This window comes from Rhinolophus sinicus, chromosome 13, assembly GCF_057876585.1.
Source record: "Rhinolophus sinicus isolate RSI-liver-muscle chromosome 13, RSI-T2T, whole genome shotgun sequence".
NCBI classification, from domain to species: Eukaryota; Metazoa; Chordata; class Mammalia; order Chiroptera; family Rhinolophidae; genus Rhinolophus; species Rhinolophus sinicus.
The window spans coordinates 48,433,294-48,457,369 of record NC_142513.1 but is presented as its reverse complement, the minus strand read 5'-3'; the positions used below and the strand labels follow the sequence as shown (position 1 = coordinate 48,457,369).

At 36.9% G+C, this 24,076-nt stretch overlaps 1 protein-coding gene and 2 pseudogenes across 2 annotated transcripts in view; all 3 read left to right on the top strand.

The window, feature by feature from the left end:
- Positions 1-17,258, top strand: part of LOC109459061 (uncharacterized) — a 94,842-nt gene extending 77,584 nt beyond the window's left edge. For both annotated transcript variants that reach the window (XR_016018246.1, XM_088789314.1), the window contains 9 exons: positions 1,376-1,498; positions 3,169-3,299; positions 4,495-4,611; positions 5,536-5,641; positions 8,504-8,630; positions 10,960-10,988; positions 13,889-14,011; positions 14,888-14,994; positions 15,632-17,258. Coding sequence is in view for 1 of the 2 variants with exons in the window: in XM_088789314.1 (XP_088645440.1) it covers positions 10,962-10,988; positions 13,889-14,011; positions 14,888-14,994; positions 15,632-15,635 (261 nt within the window). In the remaining variant the exon portion in view is untranslated. The remainder of the gene's footprint in view (positions 1-1,375; positions 1,499-3,168; positions 3,300-4,494; positions 4,612-5,535; positions 5,642-8,503; positions 8,631-10,959; positions 10,989-13,888; positions 14,012-14,887; positions 14,995-15,631) is intronic.
- On the top strand, positions 1,720-1,801 carry LOC141568368 (small nucleolar RNA SNORD116; annotated as a pseudogene).
- Positions 3,525-3,606, top strand: LOC141568369 (small nucleolar RNA SNORD116; annotated as a pseudogene).
- Positions 17,259-24,076: the final 6,818 nt, after the last annotated feature.

The window sequence follows — 24,076 nt, the reverse complement described above, 5'->3', positions numbered from 1 at the left end:
TGATCAGAAAATGTATTTCCAGAGGTAACATTACAATTAATTATAAGTTTATTTTTCATGAATCATTTTTACTTTTTTTTAAAGTTTATTGGGATGACATTGGTTAGTAAAGTTACATAGATTTCAGGTGTCCAATTCTGTAATACATCATCTATATATCACATTGTGTGCTCACCACCCAGAGACAGTTCTCCTTCCATCACCATATATTTGATCCTTTTTAACCTCTTCTGTCACCCCCCTCAACCCTTACCCTCTGGTTACCACTAAACTATTGTCTGTGTCTATGAGTTTTTGTTTCTTCATTTGTTTGTCTTGTTCCTTTGTTGTTTTCAGTTTTATATCACACATATCAATTAAATTATATGGTTCTCAACTTTTTCTGTCTGACTTAGTTTGCTTAGCATAATAATCTCAAGATCCATCCATGTTGTCGCAAATGGCAGTATTTCATCTTTTCTTATGGCAGAATAGTATTCCACAGTGTATATATACTACATCGTCTTTATCCAATCATCTATTGAAGGATACTTTGGCTGTTTCCATGTCTTGGCTACTGTAAATAAATCTGCAGTGAACATTGGAGCACATATATCTTTTTTTTTTTTTTATTAGTTTCAGGTGTACGAAACAATGCACTAGTTAGACATTTTACCCCTGACGAAGTGATAACCCTTCTCCCCCAATCTATTGCCCCTCTGACATCGTATATATCTATTACAATTCCATTGACTCTATTCCCCATGTTGCACTCCATATCCCGTGATTATATATATTAAATTATAGTTGACGTACAACATTATTCAGCTTCAGCTGTACAGGGTAGTGTCAAGCATCTACACCGTCCATGCAGTGGTCTCCCTAATAAGACATGTGCCCATCTGACACCCTCCAAAATCTTGACAACATTATTGATTATATTCCCCAAACTGTCTTTCATGTCCCTATGACAATATTGTAGTTACCAATTTGCGGAGCACATATATCTTTAGAGATAAAAGTTTTCAGATTTTTTGGGTAGATAGCTAGGAGATGGATTGCTGGGTCATATTGTAATTCTATTCTTAATTTTTTGAGGAGGTTATTCATTTTTATTTTTTAAGTAATCAAGAATGCAGTCGGTTTTACAAAACCTGTATAAATCCAAGCAATGGGAGGTATTGATAATGTGGTGAGTCACCTGAGGCTTCTGTCTCATTTATTTCTAAGAATTTTGCACTTCTGTTTTTTTGAATAATAATATTGGAATGATCATGGGATAATAAATTACTATATTTTATGTGCAAGTTCATGATGAATGATCCAGTGTTTTCCATGGTTGACAAATGGACAGGTATATTTCTCATGTTTCTGTATGTTTACTCTATTTCCCCAGGTTGGTGTAAACCAAGACATATTTAAAAAAAATCATTCCTTCCTTATGAGATGTGACAAGAGAGACGTATTGGGAGTAATTCTACTGTCTCATCCTCAGGAGTCAGCAGGAATTCTAACACCAGTAAGCATTTTGTCCTGAAGATCCTGACACTCATCTTCGCACATTGTAACACTCCCTTGACGGTGAGACTCTGGCTGTGCTATCAACCATGGGACATATCACTGACTCTAATCACTGGTTTTCATGATTAATGTGGGTAGTGTGTCCTGGGGTGATGGAATCCTGAGTGCTCAGTGTCTGCCACATATCTCAGGATCAGGGTTCCTTTCACAAATGTGCCTCGATCGATGATGACTTCAAAAATAGATGTCATTGGAATCTGAACAAAATGAGTGACAGAATCACTTCTGTGAGCTGAGGTCCCACTTGGGACCACACTAGGCAAAAATGTGAGATGGGGTCAGTGTTGCCTAACACCAACAGGGATCATTGAATGTTCTCCTGATGGCACGCATTGTGGCCAATGGGCTATACAGAGTCTAGTATAAACGTCCAATCTAGGAAGGACACAGCAACTCTTTGAGCACTTGGCTGGCAGTTTCCATACACTCATAGTAACCAGACTCTGGGGAACCAGCATATGAGTGCAGAGAACAGTGACAAATGGGCATGCCTACCCTTGAGCCACTCACACGTTTTTCAGTTGCCAGTATCTTCAAAATAGAAGTCTATTGAGGTCATTTAGATGGTCAAAGCAAAAGATATGAGTGGTCAAAGCAAAAGATATGAGTGTTTACTGATATATCTCTTAAGTAAAAGAAACATGGTGTTGATAAGTAGTTTCTACCTGTCAAAATGTCTTAAAGGACATTTTAATTGTCTTGCTGACCAAATCACAAAAACTGGAACACATTTTCCCCCGTTACGCCCCGCCTAGAAAAAAAATTTTCCTGTCACTCGAGAAAATTTTCTCTATATTTGATGATGGATTAAATTAGATACTCCATGAAACATTTTTACCATGAAATAATTAAATTTCCAATACTTGGAATTTTATGTGGATATCATTGGCTAATATTCCTATCCCTTCAATGGGTGTATGTTTAAAGAGAAGTTATAATTTTAGTGAGTAATGGTCAGGGGGCCTTTTTGATCAACTTTGAGACCGAACTCTTAGAAAAATTGATTTTCTGTACTACCCTTTTCCAAGGCACAAGCATACTTTTTCTAGTTATATATATAGACAGTCAAATGAATATCTATGGTTAATTCCTTATTACCTCTTGTTAATAAGCATTCAACTGAGAAGGTTTTGTTTCGCAACTTCCTTAATTTCCTCTGTACTTTGTAGAATGGGAGTGATTTGGGTATTACATGGAATACTCATCACTGTAGGAAAAAAGTTACGATTTTGTCACTTTTACCTCTTTCCTTTTCTGGGATGGAACAAAGCAATGCACTCCAAAGGAAATAACCAAATTTAAATAAATTAACTTTTATGGCTTATTTTTGTTATACTTTTCAGTAATTTTTGTAATTGGTTTTGCAAAGTATCTGTTAATCCAAACAGTGTGAGCTACTAATTATCTGGTGAGTCATCTAATATTTTGTCTTCTTTATTTCCAAGATTTTTGTGCTTTCTCCCTTTAAATAACTTCAGAAACATGCTAGTCAAGTAATATGTGTGTATTTGGTATGGAAGTACATCATAAACCCTCCTGTCTTGTGCACCTTTGACAAATGGACATGGATATATCTCATCTTTCCATATATTTACTCTATTTCCACAGATTTACATGGACCAATAACTGGGTTTCATATGAGAGAGTTTATTCCTTTTTCTTGAAAGGTGACATGAAGGAAAGTATTGGAAGCCATTCTAGCATATCATCCTCAAGAACCAGTAGGAATTCTAACACCAGTAAGTATTTTGGCCTCAAAATATTGACACTCATCTTAGGACATTGTAACACTCATGTGACAATGAAACCCTGGCTGGGTTAGTCTCGTGAGGCTGAGTCATTGACTGTGGTAGCTGGTCTTCATGATTGAATATGTGGGTCACAATATCTGTGGGTGATGGAATCTTGAGTGCACAGTGTCTGCCACATATCTGAGGATCAAGGTCCCTTTTCCAAATGTGCCTGGATTGATGATGACTTCAGAAATGGATGTCGTTGGAATCTGAACAAAATGAATGACAGAATCACTTCTGTGAGCTGAGGTCTGGCTTGGGGATCATGCTAGGCAAGAAATATGGAGGACTTTCAGTTGGTCAGGTAGTAGTACCAGCCAGGACTGGGCTATCTGGAAGCTAACCTGATTATATAGGTTAAGGAAAATGAATTATACAGACATCTGTGAATAGCTGATTTGAGGATGACATGGCAACTCTTTGAGTGCTTGGCTGGAAAAATCCATACACTCATAGTAACCAGACTCTGGGGGACCAGTAAACGAGTAGTGAATTGAACAAGATATATTTTTGTCTACCCTTGAGCCACTCACACAGTTTCTTTAGATGCTATAACCTTATGAGTGAGCAGCAGTCTATTGAGGTCAGTTAGACAGTTCAAAAGATATTATGAGTCTTCCCTTGCCAGTTATTTTTTAGGTAAAGGAAATATTTGGAAATTGAAGAGTGGTTTCTATTTCTAGAACTGTCTAAGGTGTATTTTAAGTTGCTTATTAACATAGTCACAAGAATTTGTATTTTTATTTCCATGTCACCCAAAGAGAAAATTTCTAGACATTTGAGTGATGGATCCAAGTATATTATGCATTCAATATTTTAAATTGTGAAATTATTGCATTTCCAATGATTGGAATTTTATTGGTTAATATTCATACGTTTTTAGTCTGTTTCATACATGTTTTAAGGGAGAGCTTAGTTTTAATGAGTGACACTGAGGTTCCTTTGCAAAAACTTAGGCCAGGTCTCAGAATAGATGACTTAACTGCTCTCCTCTGTTCCGTGGAACAAGTATATAGTTTTTCTTGTCATATAGGTGGTCAGTGGATCTATATAATTAATTCCTTATAAACTCTAATTAATAAACATTCCATTTGGAAGGTTTTCTTTCTTAACTCACTTTGATTTCCCCTGTGGTTTGTAGGTTGGAAGTAATATTGGAATTTCCCGGGGTTCTTCCTGCCTCACCAAAGAAGAGCTGTGTTTTGTCATGTCTCCTGGCTCCTTTACCTGAGAAGAAACACAGTGATGTACTGTCAAGGTGACATCTCATTTTTTATGCATTTTTTCCTGGGTTCTTTTATTAAATTTTAAATAATCAATAATTTAATTGATGTTGTATAAAGCCTGTCAATTCAAACTATGAGGTCTTAACAATCTGGTGATTCTGTGAGACTTCAGTTGTTCATTTCCAGAATTTTTGCAGTTTTCTAGTCTTCCTGCTGATGCTTCCTATAGAAATCAGGTATGGAGATGATGGCCGGGCCGTTCCTCCCAGTGTGGCAGAGAGAAATGTGTTTCTCCTGAGGGGTGTGCTTGCCCAAATGCCACCGCATCCTCGGCAGAATGACTTGATGATGGGATGAGTGACAGGGTTCGGCGTCCACCTCTTCTTCTCTGCCCACTCCTACCCCCTGCCAGGTCACATATCCATACTTCTCACACCGGTGTGAGTTCTGCCTGCCTCTCTGTAACCACACTGTTTAGACTCAAATGGGGCATAATCATGTGTATTCTCTGCAAATTCCCAGGTTAAGTGCTGTGGGGGACTTGTAGGCGATTGCTTTTTACTCTCCCATCTTGGCTTTCTGTCATTTCCTTATCTCAAGCCTATCAGGTCGTCTTTGAGAATGAAAAATTCTGAGGTTGACTTTATAGAAATATATGTGCGTGGCTGTGGTTGGATTGCTCACCAGGCCAACACTTTTCTGGAAATTTAAGCAAACTAAGATAGTCTGGTGCACATTTAATTTGTCTAGCAGAAAATATCGGACTGTATTTTCTGATGGAGGCCAGAGAACAACGTGATTTATATCATTGTAGTAACATCAGAAACATCCTAGAAAAGCAATCTATTAGCTTATTTAATAAGAAGGTACATTATTGAACCCTCCATTCTTGTTCTTACCAGATGTGTGGTCACATTTACTTTTCATCTTCCCACATTTCTCCTCTATTCCCACAGGTTGACAAGGACACAGCTCAGGTTTTATATGAAAAGGCTTACTCCTTACCCTTGAGATATGGCATGAAGGAAAGATCCATCCTCAAGAGCCAGTGGGAATTCTCAAGTCAGTATGCATTTGTCCCTAAAATACTGACATTCCTTTTCAAGATGCTGTAATACTCTAATTACCATATGACACCGTGTATAATAGCTATGGAACATGCATCATTGATGTGGGGCTGGTCTCCATCACTGAACAGGGCGGATAAGTATGTCCTGGAGCGATAAACTCTGGAGTGTTTCTTTCACTTTCTGAGCCAAATAGTATCCTGTTTTAGAAACTTGTGTGTATCAGTAATACTTATAATAATTAATCTTGTCAAAAAATCTGAACAAAATGAGTTACACAGTCTCGTCTTTGAAACTGAGGTCCAGCACAGATACCCATCCTAAGCACAGGTCCGCCCAGGAGGAGAGCAGTGTTTTCATTTGTGTGGTACCAGCAAGGACTGTCAAATTGGAAAGTTAAGCTGCTTTCATGTGTTAGAGGAACTGAATTGTACAGTGGTCTATACATACCCAATTTAAGGGTGAGATTGCAACTCTGTGAGTGCTTAACTGGCAGCATGAATATACTTTTAGTAAACAGACCCTGGGGAACTAGTATATGAGTACTGAAAAGTTAGAAATGCTTGTGCCTACACTTGGGCCCTTCACATATTTGTCTGAGCTGCTGGAATCTTCTGAGTGGTGATCGGTCTCTTGAGGGCTATTAGATGGTCAAAATGCAAAGAGATTATGGATTTTTATTGTTCTCTGTTAAGTGTGTTAAGTATATGGTAATTGTAAACTAGTTACTGTACATGGAATCTTCACAATATTTTTTCACAATATGTTTTTATTTTTCAATTACAGTTGACATACAATATTATATTAGTTTCAGGTGTACAGCATAGTGATTAGACATTTAAATAGCCAAGATATGGAAGCAGCCCAAGTATCCATCAATAGATGAATAGATAAAGAAAATGTGGTACATATATACAAGGTGTGATCCAAAAGTACAGTGAATGTTTAAATTAAAAAATATATGTATTATGATAAAAGACACATTGCCATTAATCCCCCTCAAAATGCACCCCTTGCTTAGAATACACTTATCCCATTGTTCTTGCCACTTTCTGAAGCAGTTCTGGAAGTCCTCTTTCATGAGTGTCTTCATCTTTCATCATGACAACACTCCGTGTCACACATCGTTTCTGGTATACGGCAATTTCAGTCAAATAAAAACATTACAGTGTGTCCTCATCCACCTTTTTCATTGGATCTGGCACCGTGAGACTTCTGGCTCTTCCCCAAAGTCAAAATGATTCAGGACATGTAGGCAGCCACAACAGCACAATTGAAGACACTCACGAAAGAGGACTTCCAGAACTGCTTCAGAAAGTGGCAGGAATGATGGGATAAGTGTGTTTGAAGTGAGGGGGAGTATTTTGAGGGGATTAATGACAATATATCTTTTTCTGTAATAACTTTTTTTATGTAAACATTCACCATATTTTTTTTATCACACCTCATACAATGGAATATTACTGGACCATAAAAAAGAATGAAATATTGCCATCTACAACAGTATGGATGGTCCTACATGGTATTGTGCTGAGTGAAATAAGTCAGACAGAGAAAGACAAAGACAGAGAAATAAGATTTCACAATATATTTTAATTTTTTTGCCAATCAGTCTCCAGGATTGAATTATTGCTTCTTTGTTCTGTTTTGTTTTGTTCATGAATTGAGTGAACAACCTCATATACACATGAGTATTGGCTTCAACTACATACTGCTTTAAACATATTTAGATGTAAAATAATTAAATTCCCATATTTTTATGTGAATTTCCTTGGCCATTTTTATATAACCTCAGTGGATTTACAATGTGTTTGAAAGAGAGATCCTTGGTATAATGAATTAAGTTATGGTGGGTATGCTGAGGACATTTCGAGAGCAATGTTTTCGAAAACAATATTTCTACTTGTCTCTTGTTGGAGACAACCTCTACTCTGCCTATGGAGTAGATCTTTACTCAATAAACTACTTTCATTTTGCAAAAAAATAATAAAATACACACACACACACACACAAATAATAAAATACACACACACACACAATGCTAAAAAATATATATATACATTTTAAGAAAGGAAAACTGTATTAAATTGTAATACTCAATATATACCGATAACAAAAGATGAATACAAGTCACGTTTGACTTCTGCAATTACAAGAGGTGCTGAAAGTGGTTACCATCAGCGTCCAGACACTTCTGATTATGGAGAACTACTGAGTGAGCAACGCTGACCAAAGTGTCCACTTGTATGCATTTATTTGGTACCCCCGTTGTGTATAACTAAACTAACATGTTCCAAGGACTGAGCATTTATTTTTCCTGTCATATAGATGCTCCAGTGAGTAACTCTGCTTGATTCCTTATAACACCTTGTTACTAAATACTCTAAAAGGAAAGTTTCATTTCTCAACTCCCTAATTTCCCCGTGCTTTGTAAATTGGAAGTGATGTTGAAAGGAACATTTTGCTGCTTGAAATTCTCAACTCCACCCCCACCACCAAAATGCTGTTTTTGTCACTTTCCCCAGGTCCTTTCTCAGTGAAAAATCAAAACAATGCACTCCAGAGGTAATACCCAATTTTAATAAATGTGTATACCTAGGTTATTTTATTATTTTATTAAGTAATTTAGAATGTGAGTACTTTTGTAACATGTCCGTTGATCCAAACAGTGTGAGGCATTAATAATCTGCTGAATCATCCAAGGCACTTTTTCCCCCTGGATATTTGCATCCCAGTAGAGTAATAAATTAGTATGTATTACATGCAGGTACATAGTGAACCGTCCTGTCCTATGTATGGTTGACAAATGGACTCATCTTACTTTACATCTGGTCACATATTTATTCTCTTCCCACAGGTTGACGTGACCAAACTGGGTTTTATCTGAAGGAGTTTATTTCTTCTCCTTGAGATGTGACATGAAGCAAAGTATTGGGAATAATTCTACCCCCTTTCTCAAGGGCCTGTGTGAATTTTTAACAAAGGTAAGCCTTTTGTCCTGAGAATACTGACATTCTCCCCAGTGACAGTGAGAGCCTGTCTCTGCTTGTCAGCTGTGGGGCTGGGTCACTGATTATGTTTGCTGGTCTCCATGATTTACCACTGTGGTGGTGTCCAGTGGTGAGGAAATCTTTAGTGTCTGTCACCTATCTCAGGCTCATAGTCACTTTTATAAAAATTCTTGGAACAGTGATGGCTTCAATAATTTGTCCGGTGGAAAATCTGGAGAAAATGAGTGACAGAGTCACTTCTTTGAAATTGAGTTCAGGACATACCGTCTTTCCCCAAACATAAGACCTAGCTGGACAATCAGCTCTAATGCATCTTTTGGAGCAAAAATTAATATAAGACCCCGTCTTATTTTACTATGTAATATTAATATAAGACCCAGTTGTATATTCTATTCTATTTATTATATTATTATATTATATAAGACCCGGTCTTATTTTGCTATATAATATAAGACCGGGTCTTATATAAGATAATATAATAATATAATAAATATGATATAATATAAAACTGGGTCTTATATTAATTTTTGCTCCAAAAGACACACTAGAGCTAATGGTTTGTCTAGGTCTTATTTTCGGGGAAACACGGTATAAAAGGCCATATAACAAAGTTAGTGTTCATCTGAAGTAGATTGCGATAATTTAGGGTACATTTCATAAACTCTATGATCAGTACTAAGCAAATAACTTAGAAATATTGAGTGATTGAAAGAACCACCAAAGAACCACAGCATAACTAAAAAAATCTATTTAATACAAAAGAACAAGGCTAAGAACATACAGAAGAATAAAAAAGATGCAAGACACCTAGAAAACAGATAGAAAAATGGCAGACATAAATCCAACCATATGACAATTGCATTGAACTTAAAAGTCAGAAACTGAGAGATCCAATTTAAAAAATTAAACAGCTATACACTTTATAAAAGAGAAACTTTAGAGAAAAATACGTAAATAATTTGGAAAAACTCCAGCATGCAAAGAATACCCAAAAGAGAGCTGGATTGACTATTCTGACTTCAGAGAAAATACTTTGTGATAAAATATCAGTAGAAATGAAGAAGGATATTATGTCGTGATGGACGGTTTAATTAATCTGGAATATAGAACAATTACGAGCATAATCATCTAATGACGATGTCTCAAATTACATAAAGCAAAAACTGACATGATTGAAGGGATACATAAGCAATTCTGATAATAACTGGACTCGTCAGTAACTTCTTCTTAATAATTGATAGACCAATTAGACAGAATCAGTGTGGTTATAGCATATTTGAGCAACCTTATCAACCACCTTAACCATATATATATGGAGAGAGAGAGAGAACACTCCACACAACCACAGCGGAAAACAAATTATTTTCAAACGCACCCAGAACATTCTCCAGCATAGATTGTATACTGATTCATAAAACTGAACCCAATGAATTTTTAAAAAGATTAAAATCATGTAGAGTATGTTTTATGACCACAGGAAAATTAAATTAGAAATCAAAACAAACATTAATCTGGGAAATTGCCAAATATTTGAAAATTAACATACTTTACAGAACCAATAGGTCAAACACAAAATCATAAAAGAAACAGAAAACATTTAGAACTCAATGGGCTAGAGCTAAAGACATGCTGAGAAGGAAATTTATGGTTTTAAATTACTGTGTCAGAAAAGAGGAACTATATCAAATAACCTAAGCTAAATTTCCACCTTAGGAAACAATAAAAGGGTAAATGAGACAATTAAAGCCAAATCAAGAACAAGGAAGTAAATAATAAAAAATTGGGCGAAAATTAATAACATGGAAGTAAAACCCAAAATAACTATACAAAAAAACCAATGCAACCAAAAGTTGGATTTCTGCAAAGATTAATGAAATTGAGAAGCTGTTAGTTAAACTGACCAAGAAACAGAGTGAGGAGACATAAATCATTGAAATTTGGAGTGAAAGAGGGGCCATCACTACTGAGTCTGTAGATTCCATAAGGACTCTGGTTGTCTCATTGGTTTTCTCCGGGCGGGGGGGGGGGGTGACAGCAAGGTTTTCCTTGCTTATAATTCTGAGTTGTACTTCAAGCTCAGCAAAACACCAGTGATACTTCGATTCTCATTGCTTTTCTCTTGACAATATAATACCACTCATTCAAGTGATGTGTTTCTAGCCAGTGGTTGTTATTTTATCCTGCTGGTGATTCCTCCATGGTTTCCATTCCTGTGGATTGTAGGATTTTTGACATTTCTGTGCTTGGCTCAAAACGTAAAGACATTGGGAACTGAGAGTTTGAATAGTTCTTTCTTTTTCAGGAATGAAGATGATATTGGGCCCAAAGCAGGTATGTGCCTGAGAGAATGTCCCCGAGGCCTTTCCATGTGTCCCGTGGGGTGTAAGCATTAGAAGAAATGGGAAACTGCCCCAAACACTTTGACACACAGTGCACTCCTTACCCATTTAGCTGTTTTTCTCAAATGTAGTTGATATTCTTCTGGGGTGAAAATCGGTTCTTTGGAAGCAAAAGAAATCTTAAGTATTACAGTGGTTATGGGCCTCCAAACAGGTGCAGTACATAAGCAGACATACAGCTGTGGTATTAAAATAGGGGTGTGTGTGTGAAAACTAGGGGACAGTGTCTCAGAAGGCTATCCTGGAAAGTGATTGAAAAGGTTAAGAAACACTATAGTTTATGTATAAATGAATCAGTGTTTCTGCCATTTAACTGTAAGGACCAGGTGTGATGTAAGCCAGAGTGGTTGCTACCGTTTGCTGAGATTCCCCCCACCCCAGTAGCAGCAGGTTTTGCAGAGATAGGAGTTTTAGGAGGTCGTGTGTTCTTTTCCCATTTCGAAGCACTTTTTCTTCTGTAAATACATTATCTTAACTTAGATTTTAAATACTTTCCGGAGAAATGTGTCTATGTCTTTCCCTTGAAGGAAATGGCTGCTTGTCTTCTATTGGGATTTCCAGAAAACTAAGTCAAGGTCTGCATCATAAGTTTGCCAGCATGAGTTTTCAGGACCAAATTTACTGTCAGATAGAATTATGGGTGCATGACAATATGCCATTACACCAGCCACTAAGATTCCCAAACCTTTGCTCAGGAGGAACCAAAATTCTATGGGACACTAGTTATCCAGAGCTATTATATGTATGCCAATATATGATGAACTGCGTAGATATTATAAAAATAACATCTTTAAAATACCTGTTGTTGAAATCTTCGGTAAGATATTTTGGAGGAAATATGTTTGAAAATAGAGTTGTAACCTACTACATTATGATAAATATTTCTAAATTTGTTTATTGACTTGTCAGAAAGCAAGAAATGAAATATACAATAGTCTTGTATCAATGTTTATATTCAGAAGACAAATGCACGTTTTAATAGTTGTGTGGTTTTTTGCTTAAAGTAAAAGTTAAAATTTTACACCTTTAACATAAATCTAGTATTTCAAGATATTTTTAAAAAGATTTTATTGGTCTTTTGTTGCTTTTGGTTTATATACCACATATCAGTGAAATCACATGGACAAGACAAACAAATGAGAAACAGAAACTCATAGACACAGACAATGGTTTGCTGGTTGCCAGAGGGTAAGGGGGGTGGGGGGTGGGAGATGAAGGTAAGGGGGATCGAATATATGGTGATGGAAGAACTGACTCTGGGTGATGAACACACAATGGGATTTATAGATGATGTAATACAGAATTGTACACCTGAAATCTATGTAATTTTACTAACAATTATCACCTCAATAAATTTAATAATAATAAAAAAAGAAATAAAGATCCCCTTTCTCTTTGCATTAAAATTTTGATCAAATTCTAAAAAAAAAAAAAAAAAAAAGATTTTATTGGGGAAGGGGAACAGGACTTTATTGGGGAACAGTGTATATTTCCAGGACTTTTTATTGGGGAGCAGTAGTGTGTTTTTCCCAGGACTCATCAGCTCCATCCAAGTCAAGTTGTTTTCCTTTCAATCTTAGTTGTGAAGGGTACAGGTACAGCTCAGCTCCAGGTCCAGTTGCAGGGGGCGCAGCCAACCATCCCTTGTGGGAGTCAAACTGGCAACCTTGTGGTTGAGAGCCCAGCTCCGACCAACTGAGCCATCTGGGAGCTCAGCAGCAGCTCATTGACTTCATTCTAGCTGTGGAGGGCGCAGCTCACTGGCCCATGTGGGAATCAAACTGGCAGCCCTGTTGTCCAGAGCTCACACTCTAACCAACTAAGCCACCTGTCCGCCCCTCAAGATATGTTAATGGTTGACATGATAACAGAAGAAAATCTGTAAATACATTTGATAAAATTTATGATGTTGTGTTCTCAAGATGACTTCAGAAAGAGAGTAGGACATCACTTTGAGACGCGTTTTTTTCATGGGGTAATCAGAGATTACCCAATCTCTGAGATCAGCTAAAATCACAGAGAAGCTATCATTCTGTACATTTTTGAGGCTACTCTGAATTAAATGTGTTTTTCATTTTGTCACATCTAGACTTCAGAGTTCTACTGAGGTTGTTTTAAAATGATTTACATTAGATGCTATCTCATAGACAGAACTATTGTATTGATGGATGTCTTTTTGGCGAAGAATGGTTGGGACACTTCTGATTATTGCACAGGAAGCTACCTTTCACTAGATTATTGCTTTGGGGAGACTTTTAGACTATTGGTTTTTAAAAAGAATAATTTAGTTTCATCCAATTTTTCTAACTATGTCCATATCATTGTCATGCACATTTTTCTCTATCGATGGTCTTGTAAAAATTGATAAGTTAGAAACACTTTTTTTGCCAATGGAATTGTTAGCTGGTTCCCTTAGACTTCACCAGGTGGTAATAGAGAAGCCATTGATCTGTACATAACAGTAAAAAAAAAATGTTTTATAAAATTTAGCCTCGATAGAACTGAAATAATCTATCTTGCTAACATAACTATCAGCCAGCCACTCTCTGTGTCTGTTGGACCTCAGAGGGAAGGAAGATCAGTGCATATTTGACAGCTGTGCACGTCACACACACACACACGCACACGTCACACACACACAGACTTAGTGACACCTGCCCTTCCCAGTCTGTGCAGCACAGGGTCCCCACATTTCAAAATGTTTTATTGTGAAATTAAATTACATGCGTGTGTGTTTGTGTGTAGTTTATAGGTACATACAGGTGTATTTATATTTATACCTGCATGTATTTTTTTCTTAAAATATTATCTTTCCTTTTTTATCCCTGTCAGGTGATGATAGAACCTATAAGAAAACCGTCTATGGCTTTGCCTTCACTGCTGAATGTCAGCTCCAGACAATTCTCAGTCAGTGGGTCTCCATCCCTATCTGTGGTCTTCTGGACATCCTTGCAGGTATGACTGCGTGGGCAGGGGACTGCATCTATATTGGAAAAGGCCGAGGATGGCTAGGGGTTGGCAAATCTTCTTGCTCTTCTTAGGCTTGATGGCATTTGGTTATCACTAAACAGCATGAAAAACCCATCTAAGAAATTAGATGGCTAATAGGACTTACAGCTGTGGGTCTTAACACATCTTTCTAAATGGGAGTATTTTCTCAACAATCCCCTCCTCAAACAGAACCTCCCTCTATCAGACCGTTTACTACGTTATTTCTCAGCTCATTTGGGTGATCAACTCATCACATGCACTTTTTTTTTTTTTTTTTTTTTTAGATTTTTACTTACTTGGTTTTTTTTTTTTTAATTAGTTTCAGGTGCATAAGACAAAGCAAAACTTAGACATTTATCATTTATATCCCTCACACTGTGTGAACCCCCCTCCCCCCATCCACTATCACATGCACTTTTAATTTCTTGTGGTCTCACATGTTCCAGTTCATGTTTGTGGCACAGGCACTTTATAGATTGCCAGGCATAGAATAGGTTCTCAAAAATGTTTTTTGGAGAATATTTCTACCAGTAAATAATTTTGACTGATTTTGTAAATAAGCTGGCCAACTGAGCAGAAAAAGATAAATCATAAAAAGGGACCAACCTTTCAGTGGGATTCAGGCAGTTCAGTAGGTCTTGGAAATGCAAGAGAGAAGAGCTACGGTGTGATGTGCGGATGTGACGTGCGGAGGCAGCTAGCTAGAGTCAGAGCTGTGGGACAGTAGGAAGCGGCCTCCAGAAGAAGTCAGCGTGAAAGGGTGCCCATCCATGACTGAGCAGCACCCAGCGGAATCACCTTTTTCATCGCAAGTGGTGTTTCTCATTTTATCCCTCTCAGGAGATGACATCTTGGGAACTCTTGGGAGTGAATGACACCAATAAATCCCTGTCACGGGACTTTTCAAAGAGCTCACCTGCCTGTTGTCCGAGGGCCACCCTCTGCAGGTAAGGTCTCATCAGAAAAGCCCCTGCTTTCTAAAAGCAACCATGTCCGGGTAGAAAAGGAGATTTTCATTGTCTGAGGATGGATGGCATTTGGTTACATTCTAACTGCATAAGTCGAGAGTGACAGCTTTTCTTACCTACCTTCATAGCTTTCCTACGTCTCAGTCAGCACATGCGCTGTTACTATGAAGGTTTCCTTCCCTTTTCTCATCCCGTGAACAACCCCTTCTTGGCTAGGTCCATTGTGTAACCAGAGAACTGCTGTATGTGTGACATACAGTAGATTCTCGGTAACTGTTAGACAAGTCGTTTTGTCTAAAATATGAATGAGTGACCTAGAACTTTAAGAAGCCAAACACAGAGGGAAAGAGACAGATACAAATCTTAGCGAGTTGGAGATGTCCATCCCTTTTAGTCCAGCAAAGAAGAAAAGGTAGCACGGATGTTCGGCCTCCGATTTTAGAAGTTTTAGTCCCTACAGCACGGACGCAGCTCTGAAGGGGACTAACCCTATGTACTCTGGGTAGGTTTGCCGTGGAACGTGTGAGGAATGTGCACGAGGATTTCACCACTCCCACAGGCTCCCTAGAGAATGTGTTCTGCACCTTTGCCAATGTCCCACGCTGTGTCCTTGCAGGTGACGGCCGTGAGGTGAGGCAGATTGGTGACGGGAGCCATTACTTCTACCAGCAGCTTCCCCCAAACAACGCTCTGTCTTGCTTCTGCATGGAGACTGCTGTGTTTCCCGGCTTGCGGCGGACGCCTCCTGCAGATAAGAAATGCTTAACTGAGAAATGCTCATGTTGGCATACCATCGATGAGACTTTAATTTGGGCGTGGTGACTGTTTCCCCAGGAGCCTAAGTAGAGGAAATATTATTGCACAAGCAACTCAAAATGATGGAATTTCTCAGTGCTCCCATAAATACAAATTTATACTTTTCATTTGCCAGGTGGTAAATTTAAAACCTAGGATATATTAAAAAGAAACTCGACATGACTTTTTTTTCAAAAATTCGAAGCACACCTAAATATATAATATATAAATTAACTGCCCTCCCTTCTCCCAATTCGATCCCCCAGGGTTTTTCTTTGGTAAGGGAGTTGTGTGCATTTCTTAAGTAGATGATACATACACACACATGCACACACACACTATTTTGGGGGTGTTCTGCAAGTGGGGCCATATTGTACACAATTCTACAAAATACCTTTTTCACCTAACAGATTTTTATGCCCTTTTTTCCATTTCAGTAACACATCTTTGTCATTTATTGAATGACTGCATGACTGTTTTGTAGATTGAATATAATTAAATGGTTTAAGCTTTTCTCACTCGTAGATATTTATGTTAGCACCAAATTTCTGTGCAGTGAACCTCCCCACATATCAATAATTTTGCATTTGTCCATTATATCATAATAAATTACCTAGCAGTTGAAATACTGGGATTAAGAATATACACATTTCAAATTTTGAAAATGATTTCAAGATTTCCTTAAAAATGTGGTAACAACTTTATCCTCAAATGGCAACAAATGAGATTGCCAGCTTTCCGACAACCTCACAGATAATGGATTTTATAAATATTTAAAATCTTTGCCAATGTGATAGCCCAAACTATTGTCTTAAATTGTATTTCTTTTGTTTTTGAGTTTGATCATTTTTTCATGTTTATTAGCCATCTGTATTTTTTAATTTCCTCTTTATGTCTAATTTGGGGGCTGGGGGAGGTTTTACTCTCTTCCTCATTTGGAAGAGCCTATTTATTACTGGGAAAATTAGCTTTGGATTGTCAAGCATTACGGATATTTTTCACACACTTTTAAACTTCATTTTTGTTATAAGAATGTGTATGATTGTTCTATGTCCAAGTATAACCATGTTTGCTTCTATGGCTTCTGAGTTTCATGTCATTTTGGAAAGATTGATACTGAATCCATAAAACCCTTCACCTATGTTAACTTCTACTTATTTTGTGTTTTTTTTAATTCAAATTCTTAAATCATGAGAAATTTTTTTGATTTTGAAATCTTGAAGTTGCCAAGTTATTTGCCATTATTTGCGATTTGATACCAGTAATTGCCCATTTATCTGTAAAACCATCTTGCCCTCTGCTGTATCTCATCTGTGACTGGCCCCATTTTTGTTCTGTGGATTTGTGTGTCTCTTCTTCTGCCTCTTGTCTCATGTGTTTTCTCGTTGGAAGAAATTACAGTTTAGACTGCAATTTCATCAACTCTAATAAATTAATTTATGGGAGAACTGGTTTTTAATAATATGTCTTCCTTCCCAAGGACAAGGTATGTCTTTCTTTTTATTCAATAATTTTAATGATGGTTAATATTTTTACTTTGTGATGTGAGTGTTTTCTTTCAGTTTATTTTCTTACTTGATATTTTCCTGTATCTGAAAGTCTTGGGGTTTTTTTAGGGGGAGTGGTAAGTGGTCACCTTACTCTTTCTTGTGACTTTTCAGAGTTTATCACAATACATACTAAGCCCTTTGCTAATATGGTTTGTTTTGATTTTCCACTTTCAAATGACCTGGATTGTAGTTACATTGATCACGGACTGATACTTAAACAATTGTGGAAATATTACCCACCCTGGATTTAATGAGGTTTTCATGGAATGCTGCTTGGGTTTGGCCAGCACCTTGTTGCTGGTCTGTTATCCAGAAAGACTTCCAGAAAGAGCTGTGATTAAGCAACGTAGAGAGTGTGAGAGCTACTGCTGCAGGGGAAACACCAGCGTGAAGGGTTTCGGAGGGTTGCAAAAACAGGAAGCTGTGGCTTTGGGATTTGGACTGGCGTAACTTAAGGCAGGCTTTCTAAAACAGGGAACTGGTTAGGAAGGGACAGAATTCGTCATGCAGTAGCTTAAGGTTGGTGCAAAAATAATTGCGGTTTAAAAGGTTAAAAATAATTGCAAAAACCGCAATTACTTTTGCACCAACCTAATAAAAGAGTAAGGTCAGGACCTAGATGTGAGTCTAGATAATCAAATTTTTGTCTGATAAAGGAGTTATTGTCTGTGTGAGCAAGATGGTGTCAATGATACTTTCTTAGATGAGTAAACCGTGAATTTATTTATTAGTTTACAGCTTTCTCTTGTTCATAGGACTTTGCTGGGGGTGGTATCAGATCTTAGTCTCAATAGGTAAGTTATTTTTTTTATTTTTTAAAGATTTTTGTTTTATTGGGGGAGGGGAACAGGACTTTATTGGGGAACAGTGTGTACTTCCAGGACTTTTTTTCTTTCCCCAAGTCAAGTTGTTGGCCTTTCAATCATAGTTGTGGAGGGTGCCGTTCAGCTTCAAGTTGTTGTCCTTTCAGTCTTAGTTGTGGAGGGCACAGCTCAGCTCCAGGTTCAGTTGCCATTACTAGTTGCAGGGGGCACAGCCCACCATCCCTTGCGAGAGTCGAGTTGGTTGAGAGGATGCGCTCCAACCAACTGAGCCATCCAGGAGCTCAGCGGCAGCTCAGCTCAAGGTGCCATGTTCAATCTTAGTTGCAGAGGGCGCTGCCCACCATCCCTTATGGGACTCGAGTAATTTGAACTGGCACCCTTGTGGTTGAGAGCCCACTGGCCCATGTGGGAATCGAACTGGCAGCCTTTGGAGTTAGGCGCATAGAGCTCTAACCGCCTGATCCACCAGGCTGGCCCTCAATAGGTAAGTTATTTGATGTAGGGAGTCTCAATCATCGATGTCAGATGCTAATTTTAAATTTGAGATATTTGTGTATCATGTTAGGGACATCTCCCACCTTTTACATATTACTAAAGAATTTTAATCAAAATCAGCTGGTAGATCAAATCAAATGCTTTTTGCATAAACAGTTATATTATTCTTTAATTAAATTTTATCATTGTGGAACAGTTCATTTTCTATTACTGAAATTTCCTTTTATTCCTTGAAATGAAAAACCCTTTTTTGGTAAAAAGAAACATTAAAAAAAAGTTTTACTCTTTAAACTTACTACTGAATTATGACTATTTTCATTTGATTTGGGATTTTTGAAAGTATACTATTAAGTGAAATTGATCTCTAATTTTTTTGTTGTTCTAGTTTTGTCATGCTTTGATAGATTTTCTGGTTGTGTAAAAATAATTTTGAGGATTTTTTTCTTACTCTGAGCTCTAGATTGGGTTGGAAAGCTGAAGTCCCCTTTGTTTTTGGTGGTTTGGTATAGAACTGAGGCTATCTAGAAACACTTCTCACTTGTTTCCTATGGTTATTTATTTATTTATTTATTTATTTATTTTTTTTAAGTTTTATATCTTATATTTAACTGTTTTCTACTAGAAAGTCACAATATAAGCAGATTTTCAAGCAAGGTAACATAAAGCTATACAAAGTGTTTTTTCATTACTCTATTAATTTCTATTGTTTCAATTAATAGTCACATTTATTCCATCCAGTTTTGGTTATTTTTGCTATGCCTTTTTTTTTAACAAAATAAGTTTAATTTATGGATTTTTGGCATCACTAGCTCTCCCTTCCCCTCTTCCCCAGCCAGATCTTTGGTATAATTTATCAGGTTTTTTTTAATGTTCTAATTTATTTATATTTTTCTGTATTCCTTTGTGTTTTATCTAATAAATTATTAAATATGTGTAATACATTTATTTTCACTTGTTTTTGGTAATGAAAGATTTGCTTTGTTGTGAATTTTATAAAACTTTTCATTATGAACACATTGTAAACATACAGAATATAACGAAAAAAGAACAGTGAACTTGAAGATAACCCAGCTTCCATTATCAACATTTTGCCATATTCACTTCATGTTATTTTTAAAGTATCTACAAGTAAGATGGAGAAAGTATCTACAAATAATACTTCTTTCCTCCAGAAGCATTTAAAACTTTTATTTTTAAAAGTGTAATATGTGTTATAAAATTGAAAATTTACAAAAGGATATTCAGCAAAAGGTTATTCACCGTCTCAGTTCTATGCTCTATAACAACCCAATTTCCCTTTTTTTGAATCAGCTAATATTATAGTTTCTTGTTTTTCCTTCACACACACACACACACACACACACACACAGAGTTTTATAATGTTCTGTAACTTACTATTACATATTTATGTAATGTATAAATATTTTAATATTTCTAGATCATTTCATACCACTATGTATTATTTTTAACATTTATATTTTTACATAGGTAAAATTTACGTAGTTAAGTGCATAGATCTTAATTGTATATTTCAATGAGTTTTCTTAAAAGTGTATGCCCATGTAACTAGTACTTTATTCAGGATGTAGAGTCTTTTTCTTATTTGGAACCCTCCCATACAGCCTCCTTCCAGCTGAGCCTCATTTTCATAGGAAACAATATTCCAATTTCTATTATCATAGGTTAGTTTTGCCAGCTCTTGAAATTAACATAAATGGAAACATTCACTACATATCTCGCTTCTTCCACTCATTGTAATCATATTGAAACTCATCCATATTACTCCCTACATCAGTAGGTTTAGATTTTTTTTTTCTCTTTTTAGTTGTCAAGTAACATTCCTTTGAATGGGTGTATTACAATTGGTTTATCCATTCTCCTGTTGATGGATATCTGGGTTGTTTCCAGTTTTTAACTATTTTGAATATGTTAGCAGATCTCTTATGTAATTATCTAAAAATGGAATTTGCTTGATCATAAGATAGATTTTGCTTAACTTTATAAGAAACTTCCAAAGTCTTCTAAAGAGGTAGAAACTTTTCACACTTTCGGCCAGTGACACATGATATTTTCAGTTACTATTTATCATCACCAACAATAGAAATTGTCATTCTTTTAAATCTTATCCATTTGAATGAGTGTGAGTAGTACCTTATTGTGACTTCAATTTATAATTTGGTCACCTAAGAAGATAATGTTTCATGAGGTTAGTTGCCAGTTATTAATCTTTTTTAAATAAAAATTCTGTTTAATTTTTCATAACATTTTCCTTAGTATTTTACAGAAATGTTAGACTTACAGGAAATTTTCAAAAATAGTACTGAGAATTTCTATATATTCCTTACCTAATTCCTTACCTTTCCTAATATTAACATCTTATATAACAATTCTTATAACATTAATACATACAACAATTATTGAAATCTGGAAATTAACATTGATGTAATCTGAAGACCATAATTGATTTTTGCCAGTTGTCCCACTAATGTCCTTTTTTAAAAGTCCAATTCAATATTTCACATTGCATTTGTGTGTCATGTTTCCTTTGTCTCTGTACCCACCACCCCAGTCTGGGAGAGTTCCTCATTCTTTCTTTATATTTCATAAACTTGACACAGTAATAAAATTACCAGGTAGTAATTTTGTACAGTAGTCATCAAGCTGGATTTGTCTGATATTTTCTCATGCTTAGATTGGGATTTTGCACTTTTGGTAAAAATAACAGCAGTAATAATGTGTGCTTTTCAGTGGGTCATATCAGGAGTACATGTCAATATGTCTTATGTCTGCTGATGTGCAATATGATCACTTGCTTAAACTGGTAGGTGCCAGGTTTCTCCACTGCAAAGCTCCTATTTTTCTCTGTAATTAATACATATTTGTGAGGAGATCATTTGAGACTGTGCAAATATTTTCTTTTTCCTACATTCACTCAATTTTAGCACCCAATTGACAATTCTTGCCTATAGCAGTTATTACTAGGGTGTTTGCCTAATGATGGTTTCCTATTTCTATGATACTTTCTACATTTATTCATAAGAATTTGATTCTAAGGAAGGGCTGTCCATCCCTCACCTCATTTATTTATATAGTCAGTTGTTTCACGTCAGTATGGATGTATAATATTTATTTTATTCCATGGTTTTTATATATTGAAATAATTATTTTTATTTCTAAAAATTTCCAAGATTTAACCATTGGAGTTTGTTGTTGTTGTTGTTGTTGGGGTTTTTTTGTTTGTTTGTTTGTTTGTTTTGTGTGTGTTTTTTGTTTTCCCATTGGAGCTTTTTTTTTTAAGTTGGCCCCTGGGTTCTTTCAGCTTGCCTGCATAATATTGTGAGCACTTCCTTATTTTCTTGTTCCAAAAGATGTTCCAGGCTTATCTGGTATTTTCTTTTCCCAAACCTGGAGTCAACAATTTCTTCAAGGAACTCTGGTTCTTTTTTTGTCCGTTTGTTTGTTTCAGGTATACAAAGCAATGTAATAGTTAGACATTTAAACCCCTCATAAAGTGATAGCCCACCCCCCAAGCTACTACCCCTCTGACATCTTATATAGCTGTTACAATACCATTGACTATCTTCCCTATGCTGTACTCTACATCCCGTGACTATATATACCTATATATTTAGTTATAGTTGATACTCAATTTATTCTACTTTAGCTACAGGTGTATAGCACATTGGACACAGTCTATGAAGTGATCCCCCAGATAAGTCCAATGCTTGATTATATTCCCCATACTGTATTAACTACCAATTTGTATTTCTTAATCCCTTCACCTTTTTCACCCTGCCCCCAACCCCATTCCCATCTATCACCTCAATAGAAATAGTAACTATCCTGCACCATACCTAGTTATTACAATATTATTGACTATATTCCTTTTGTCATACCTACATCCCCATGACTACTGTGTAACAACCAATTTGTACTTAATCTCTTCCCCTTTCACCCATCCTTAACCCCCTCCCATCTTAAAGAAGTTCCTCTAAGATTCCTTGTAATACTGGTTTGGTGGTGATGAACTTCTTCAGCTTTTTTTTGTCTGGGAAGCTCTTCACCTGTCCTTCAATTCTAAATGACAGCCTTGCTGGGTAGAGCAATCTTGGTTGTAGGTCATTTCTTTTCATCACTTGGAATATTTCCTGCCACTTCCCTCTGGCCTGCAAAGTTTCTGTTGAGAAATAAGTTGCCAGTCTTATGGGAGCTCTCTTGTAGGTAACTAACTGCCTTTCTCTTGTTGCTTTTAAGATTTGCTCTTTGTCTTTAACCTTTGGCATTTTAATTATGGTGTGTCTTGGTGTTGGCCTCTTTGGGTTCATCTTGTTTAGGACTTCCTGGGCTTGTATGTCTATTTCCTTCACCAGGTTAGGGAAGTTTTCCATCACTATTTCTTCAAATAGGTTTTCAATTCCTTGTTCTCTCTCTCCTAGTACTCCTATGATGCGAAAGTTGGTATGCTTGATATTGTCTTGGAGGCCCCTTAAACTCTCCTCAATATTTTGGATTCTTTTGCCTTTTTGCTGTTCTGGTTGAGTGTTTTCTGCTACCATATTTTATACATTGCTGGTTGGATCCTCTGCTTCATCTAATCTACTGTTGATTCCCTGTAATATATTCCTCTTTTCCCTTATTGTATCCTTTATTTCTGACTGGTTCTTTTTCTTGTGTTCCATCTCCATTTTTATGTTTCTTATCTCTCTGTTGAAGTTCTCTCTGAAACCACTGAGTATCCTTATAACCAGTGTTTGGAACTCTGTCTGATAGATTGCTTAGCTCTGTTTTGCTTAGTTCTTTTTCTGGAGCTTTGCTCTGTTCTTTTACTTGGGACATGTTTCTTTGTCTCCCCATTTTGGCTGCCTCCCTATGTTTGTTTCTATGTATTACGTAGTACTGCTATGTCTTCTGGTCTTAGTATAGTGTCCTTATGTAGTAGGTGTGCTGTGGGATTCAGTGGCACAGTCTTTCTGCTCATCTGAACCACGCACTCCAGGTGTGTCCCTCGTGTGGGTTGTGTGTGCCCCACTTTTGTAGTTGACCTTGGTTGATAATTGCACATCAACGGGAGGGACTGACCCTTGGGCTCACTGGTTGTGAGGACTGGCCTTGACTACAGTGGAAGAGTTGTTGTGCAAGGGCTGATCTTACAGAGCAGGATTTGCCTCAGCAGGTCTCTGACGCCTGCCCAATCTGCCCCTTGGGTGTATTATACTTGGAGGCAGCTGGGTGATGCTTCAGCTCATTTTGAAGCTAGCCACTGGGGATGCCAGCCCCAGGACCACTTTGGAGGGGATCTGCTGTAGGTCAAGTTCAGCCATAGCCCCCGTGCTCCACCTGAGGCTACCCAGTGGGAACCAGAAAGAAATCCACAGATGTCAGCTGCCCGTGCTATGC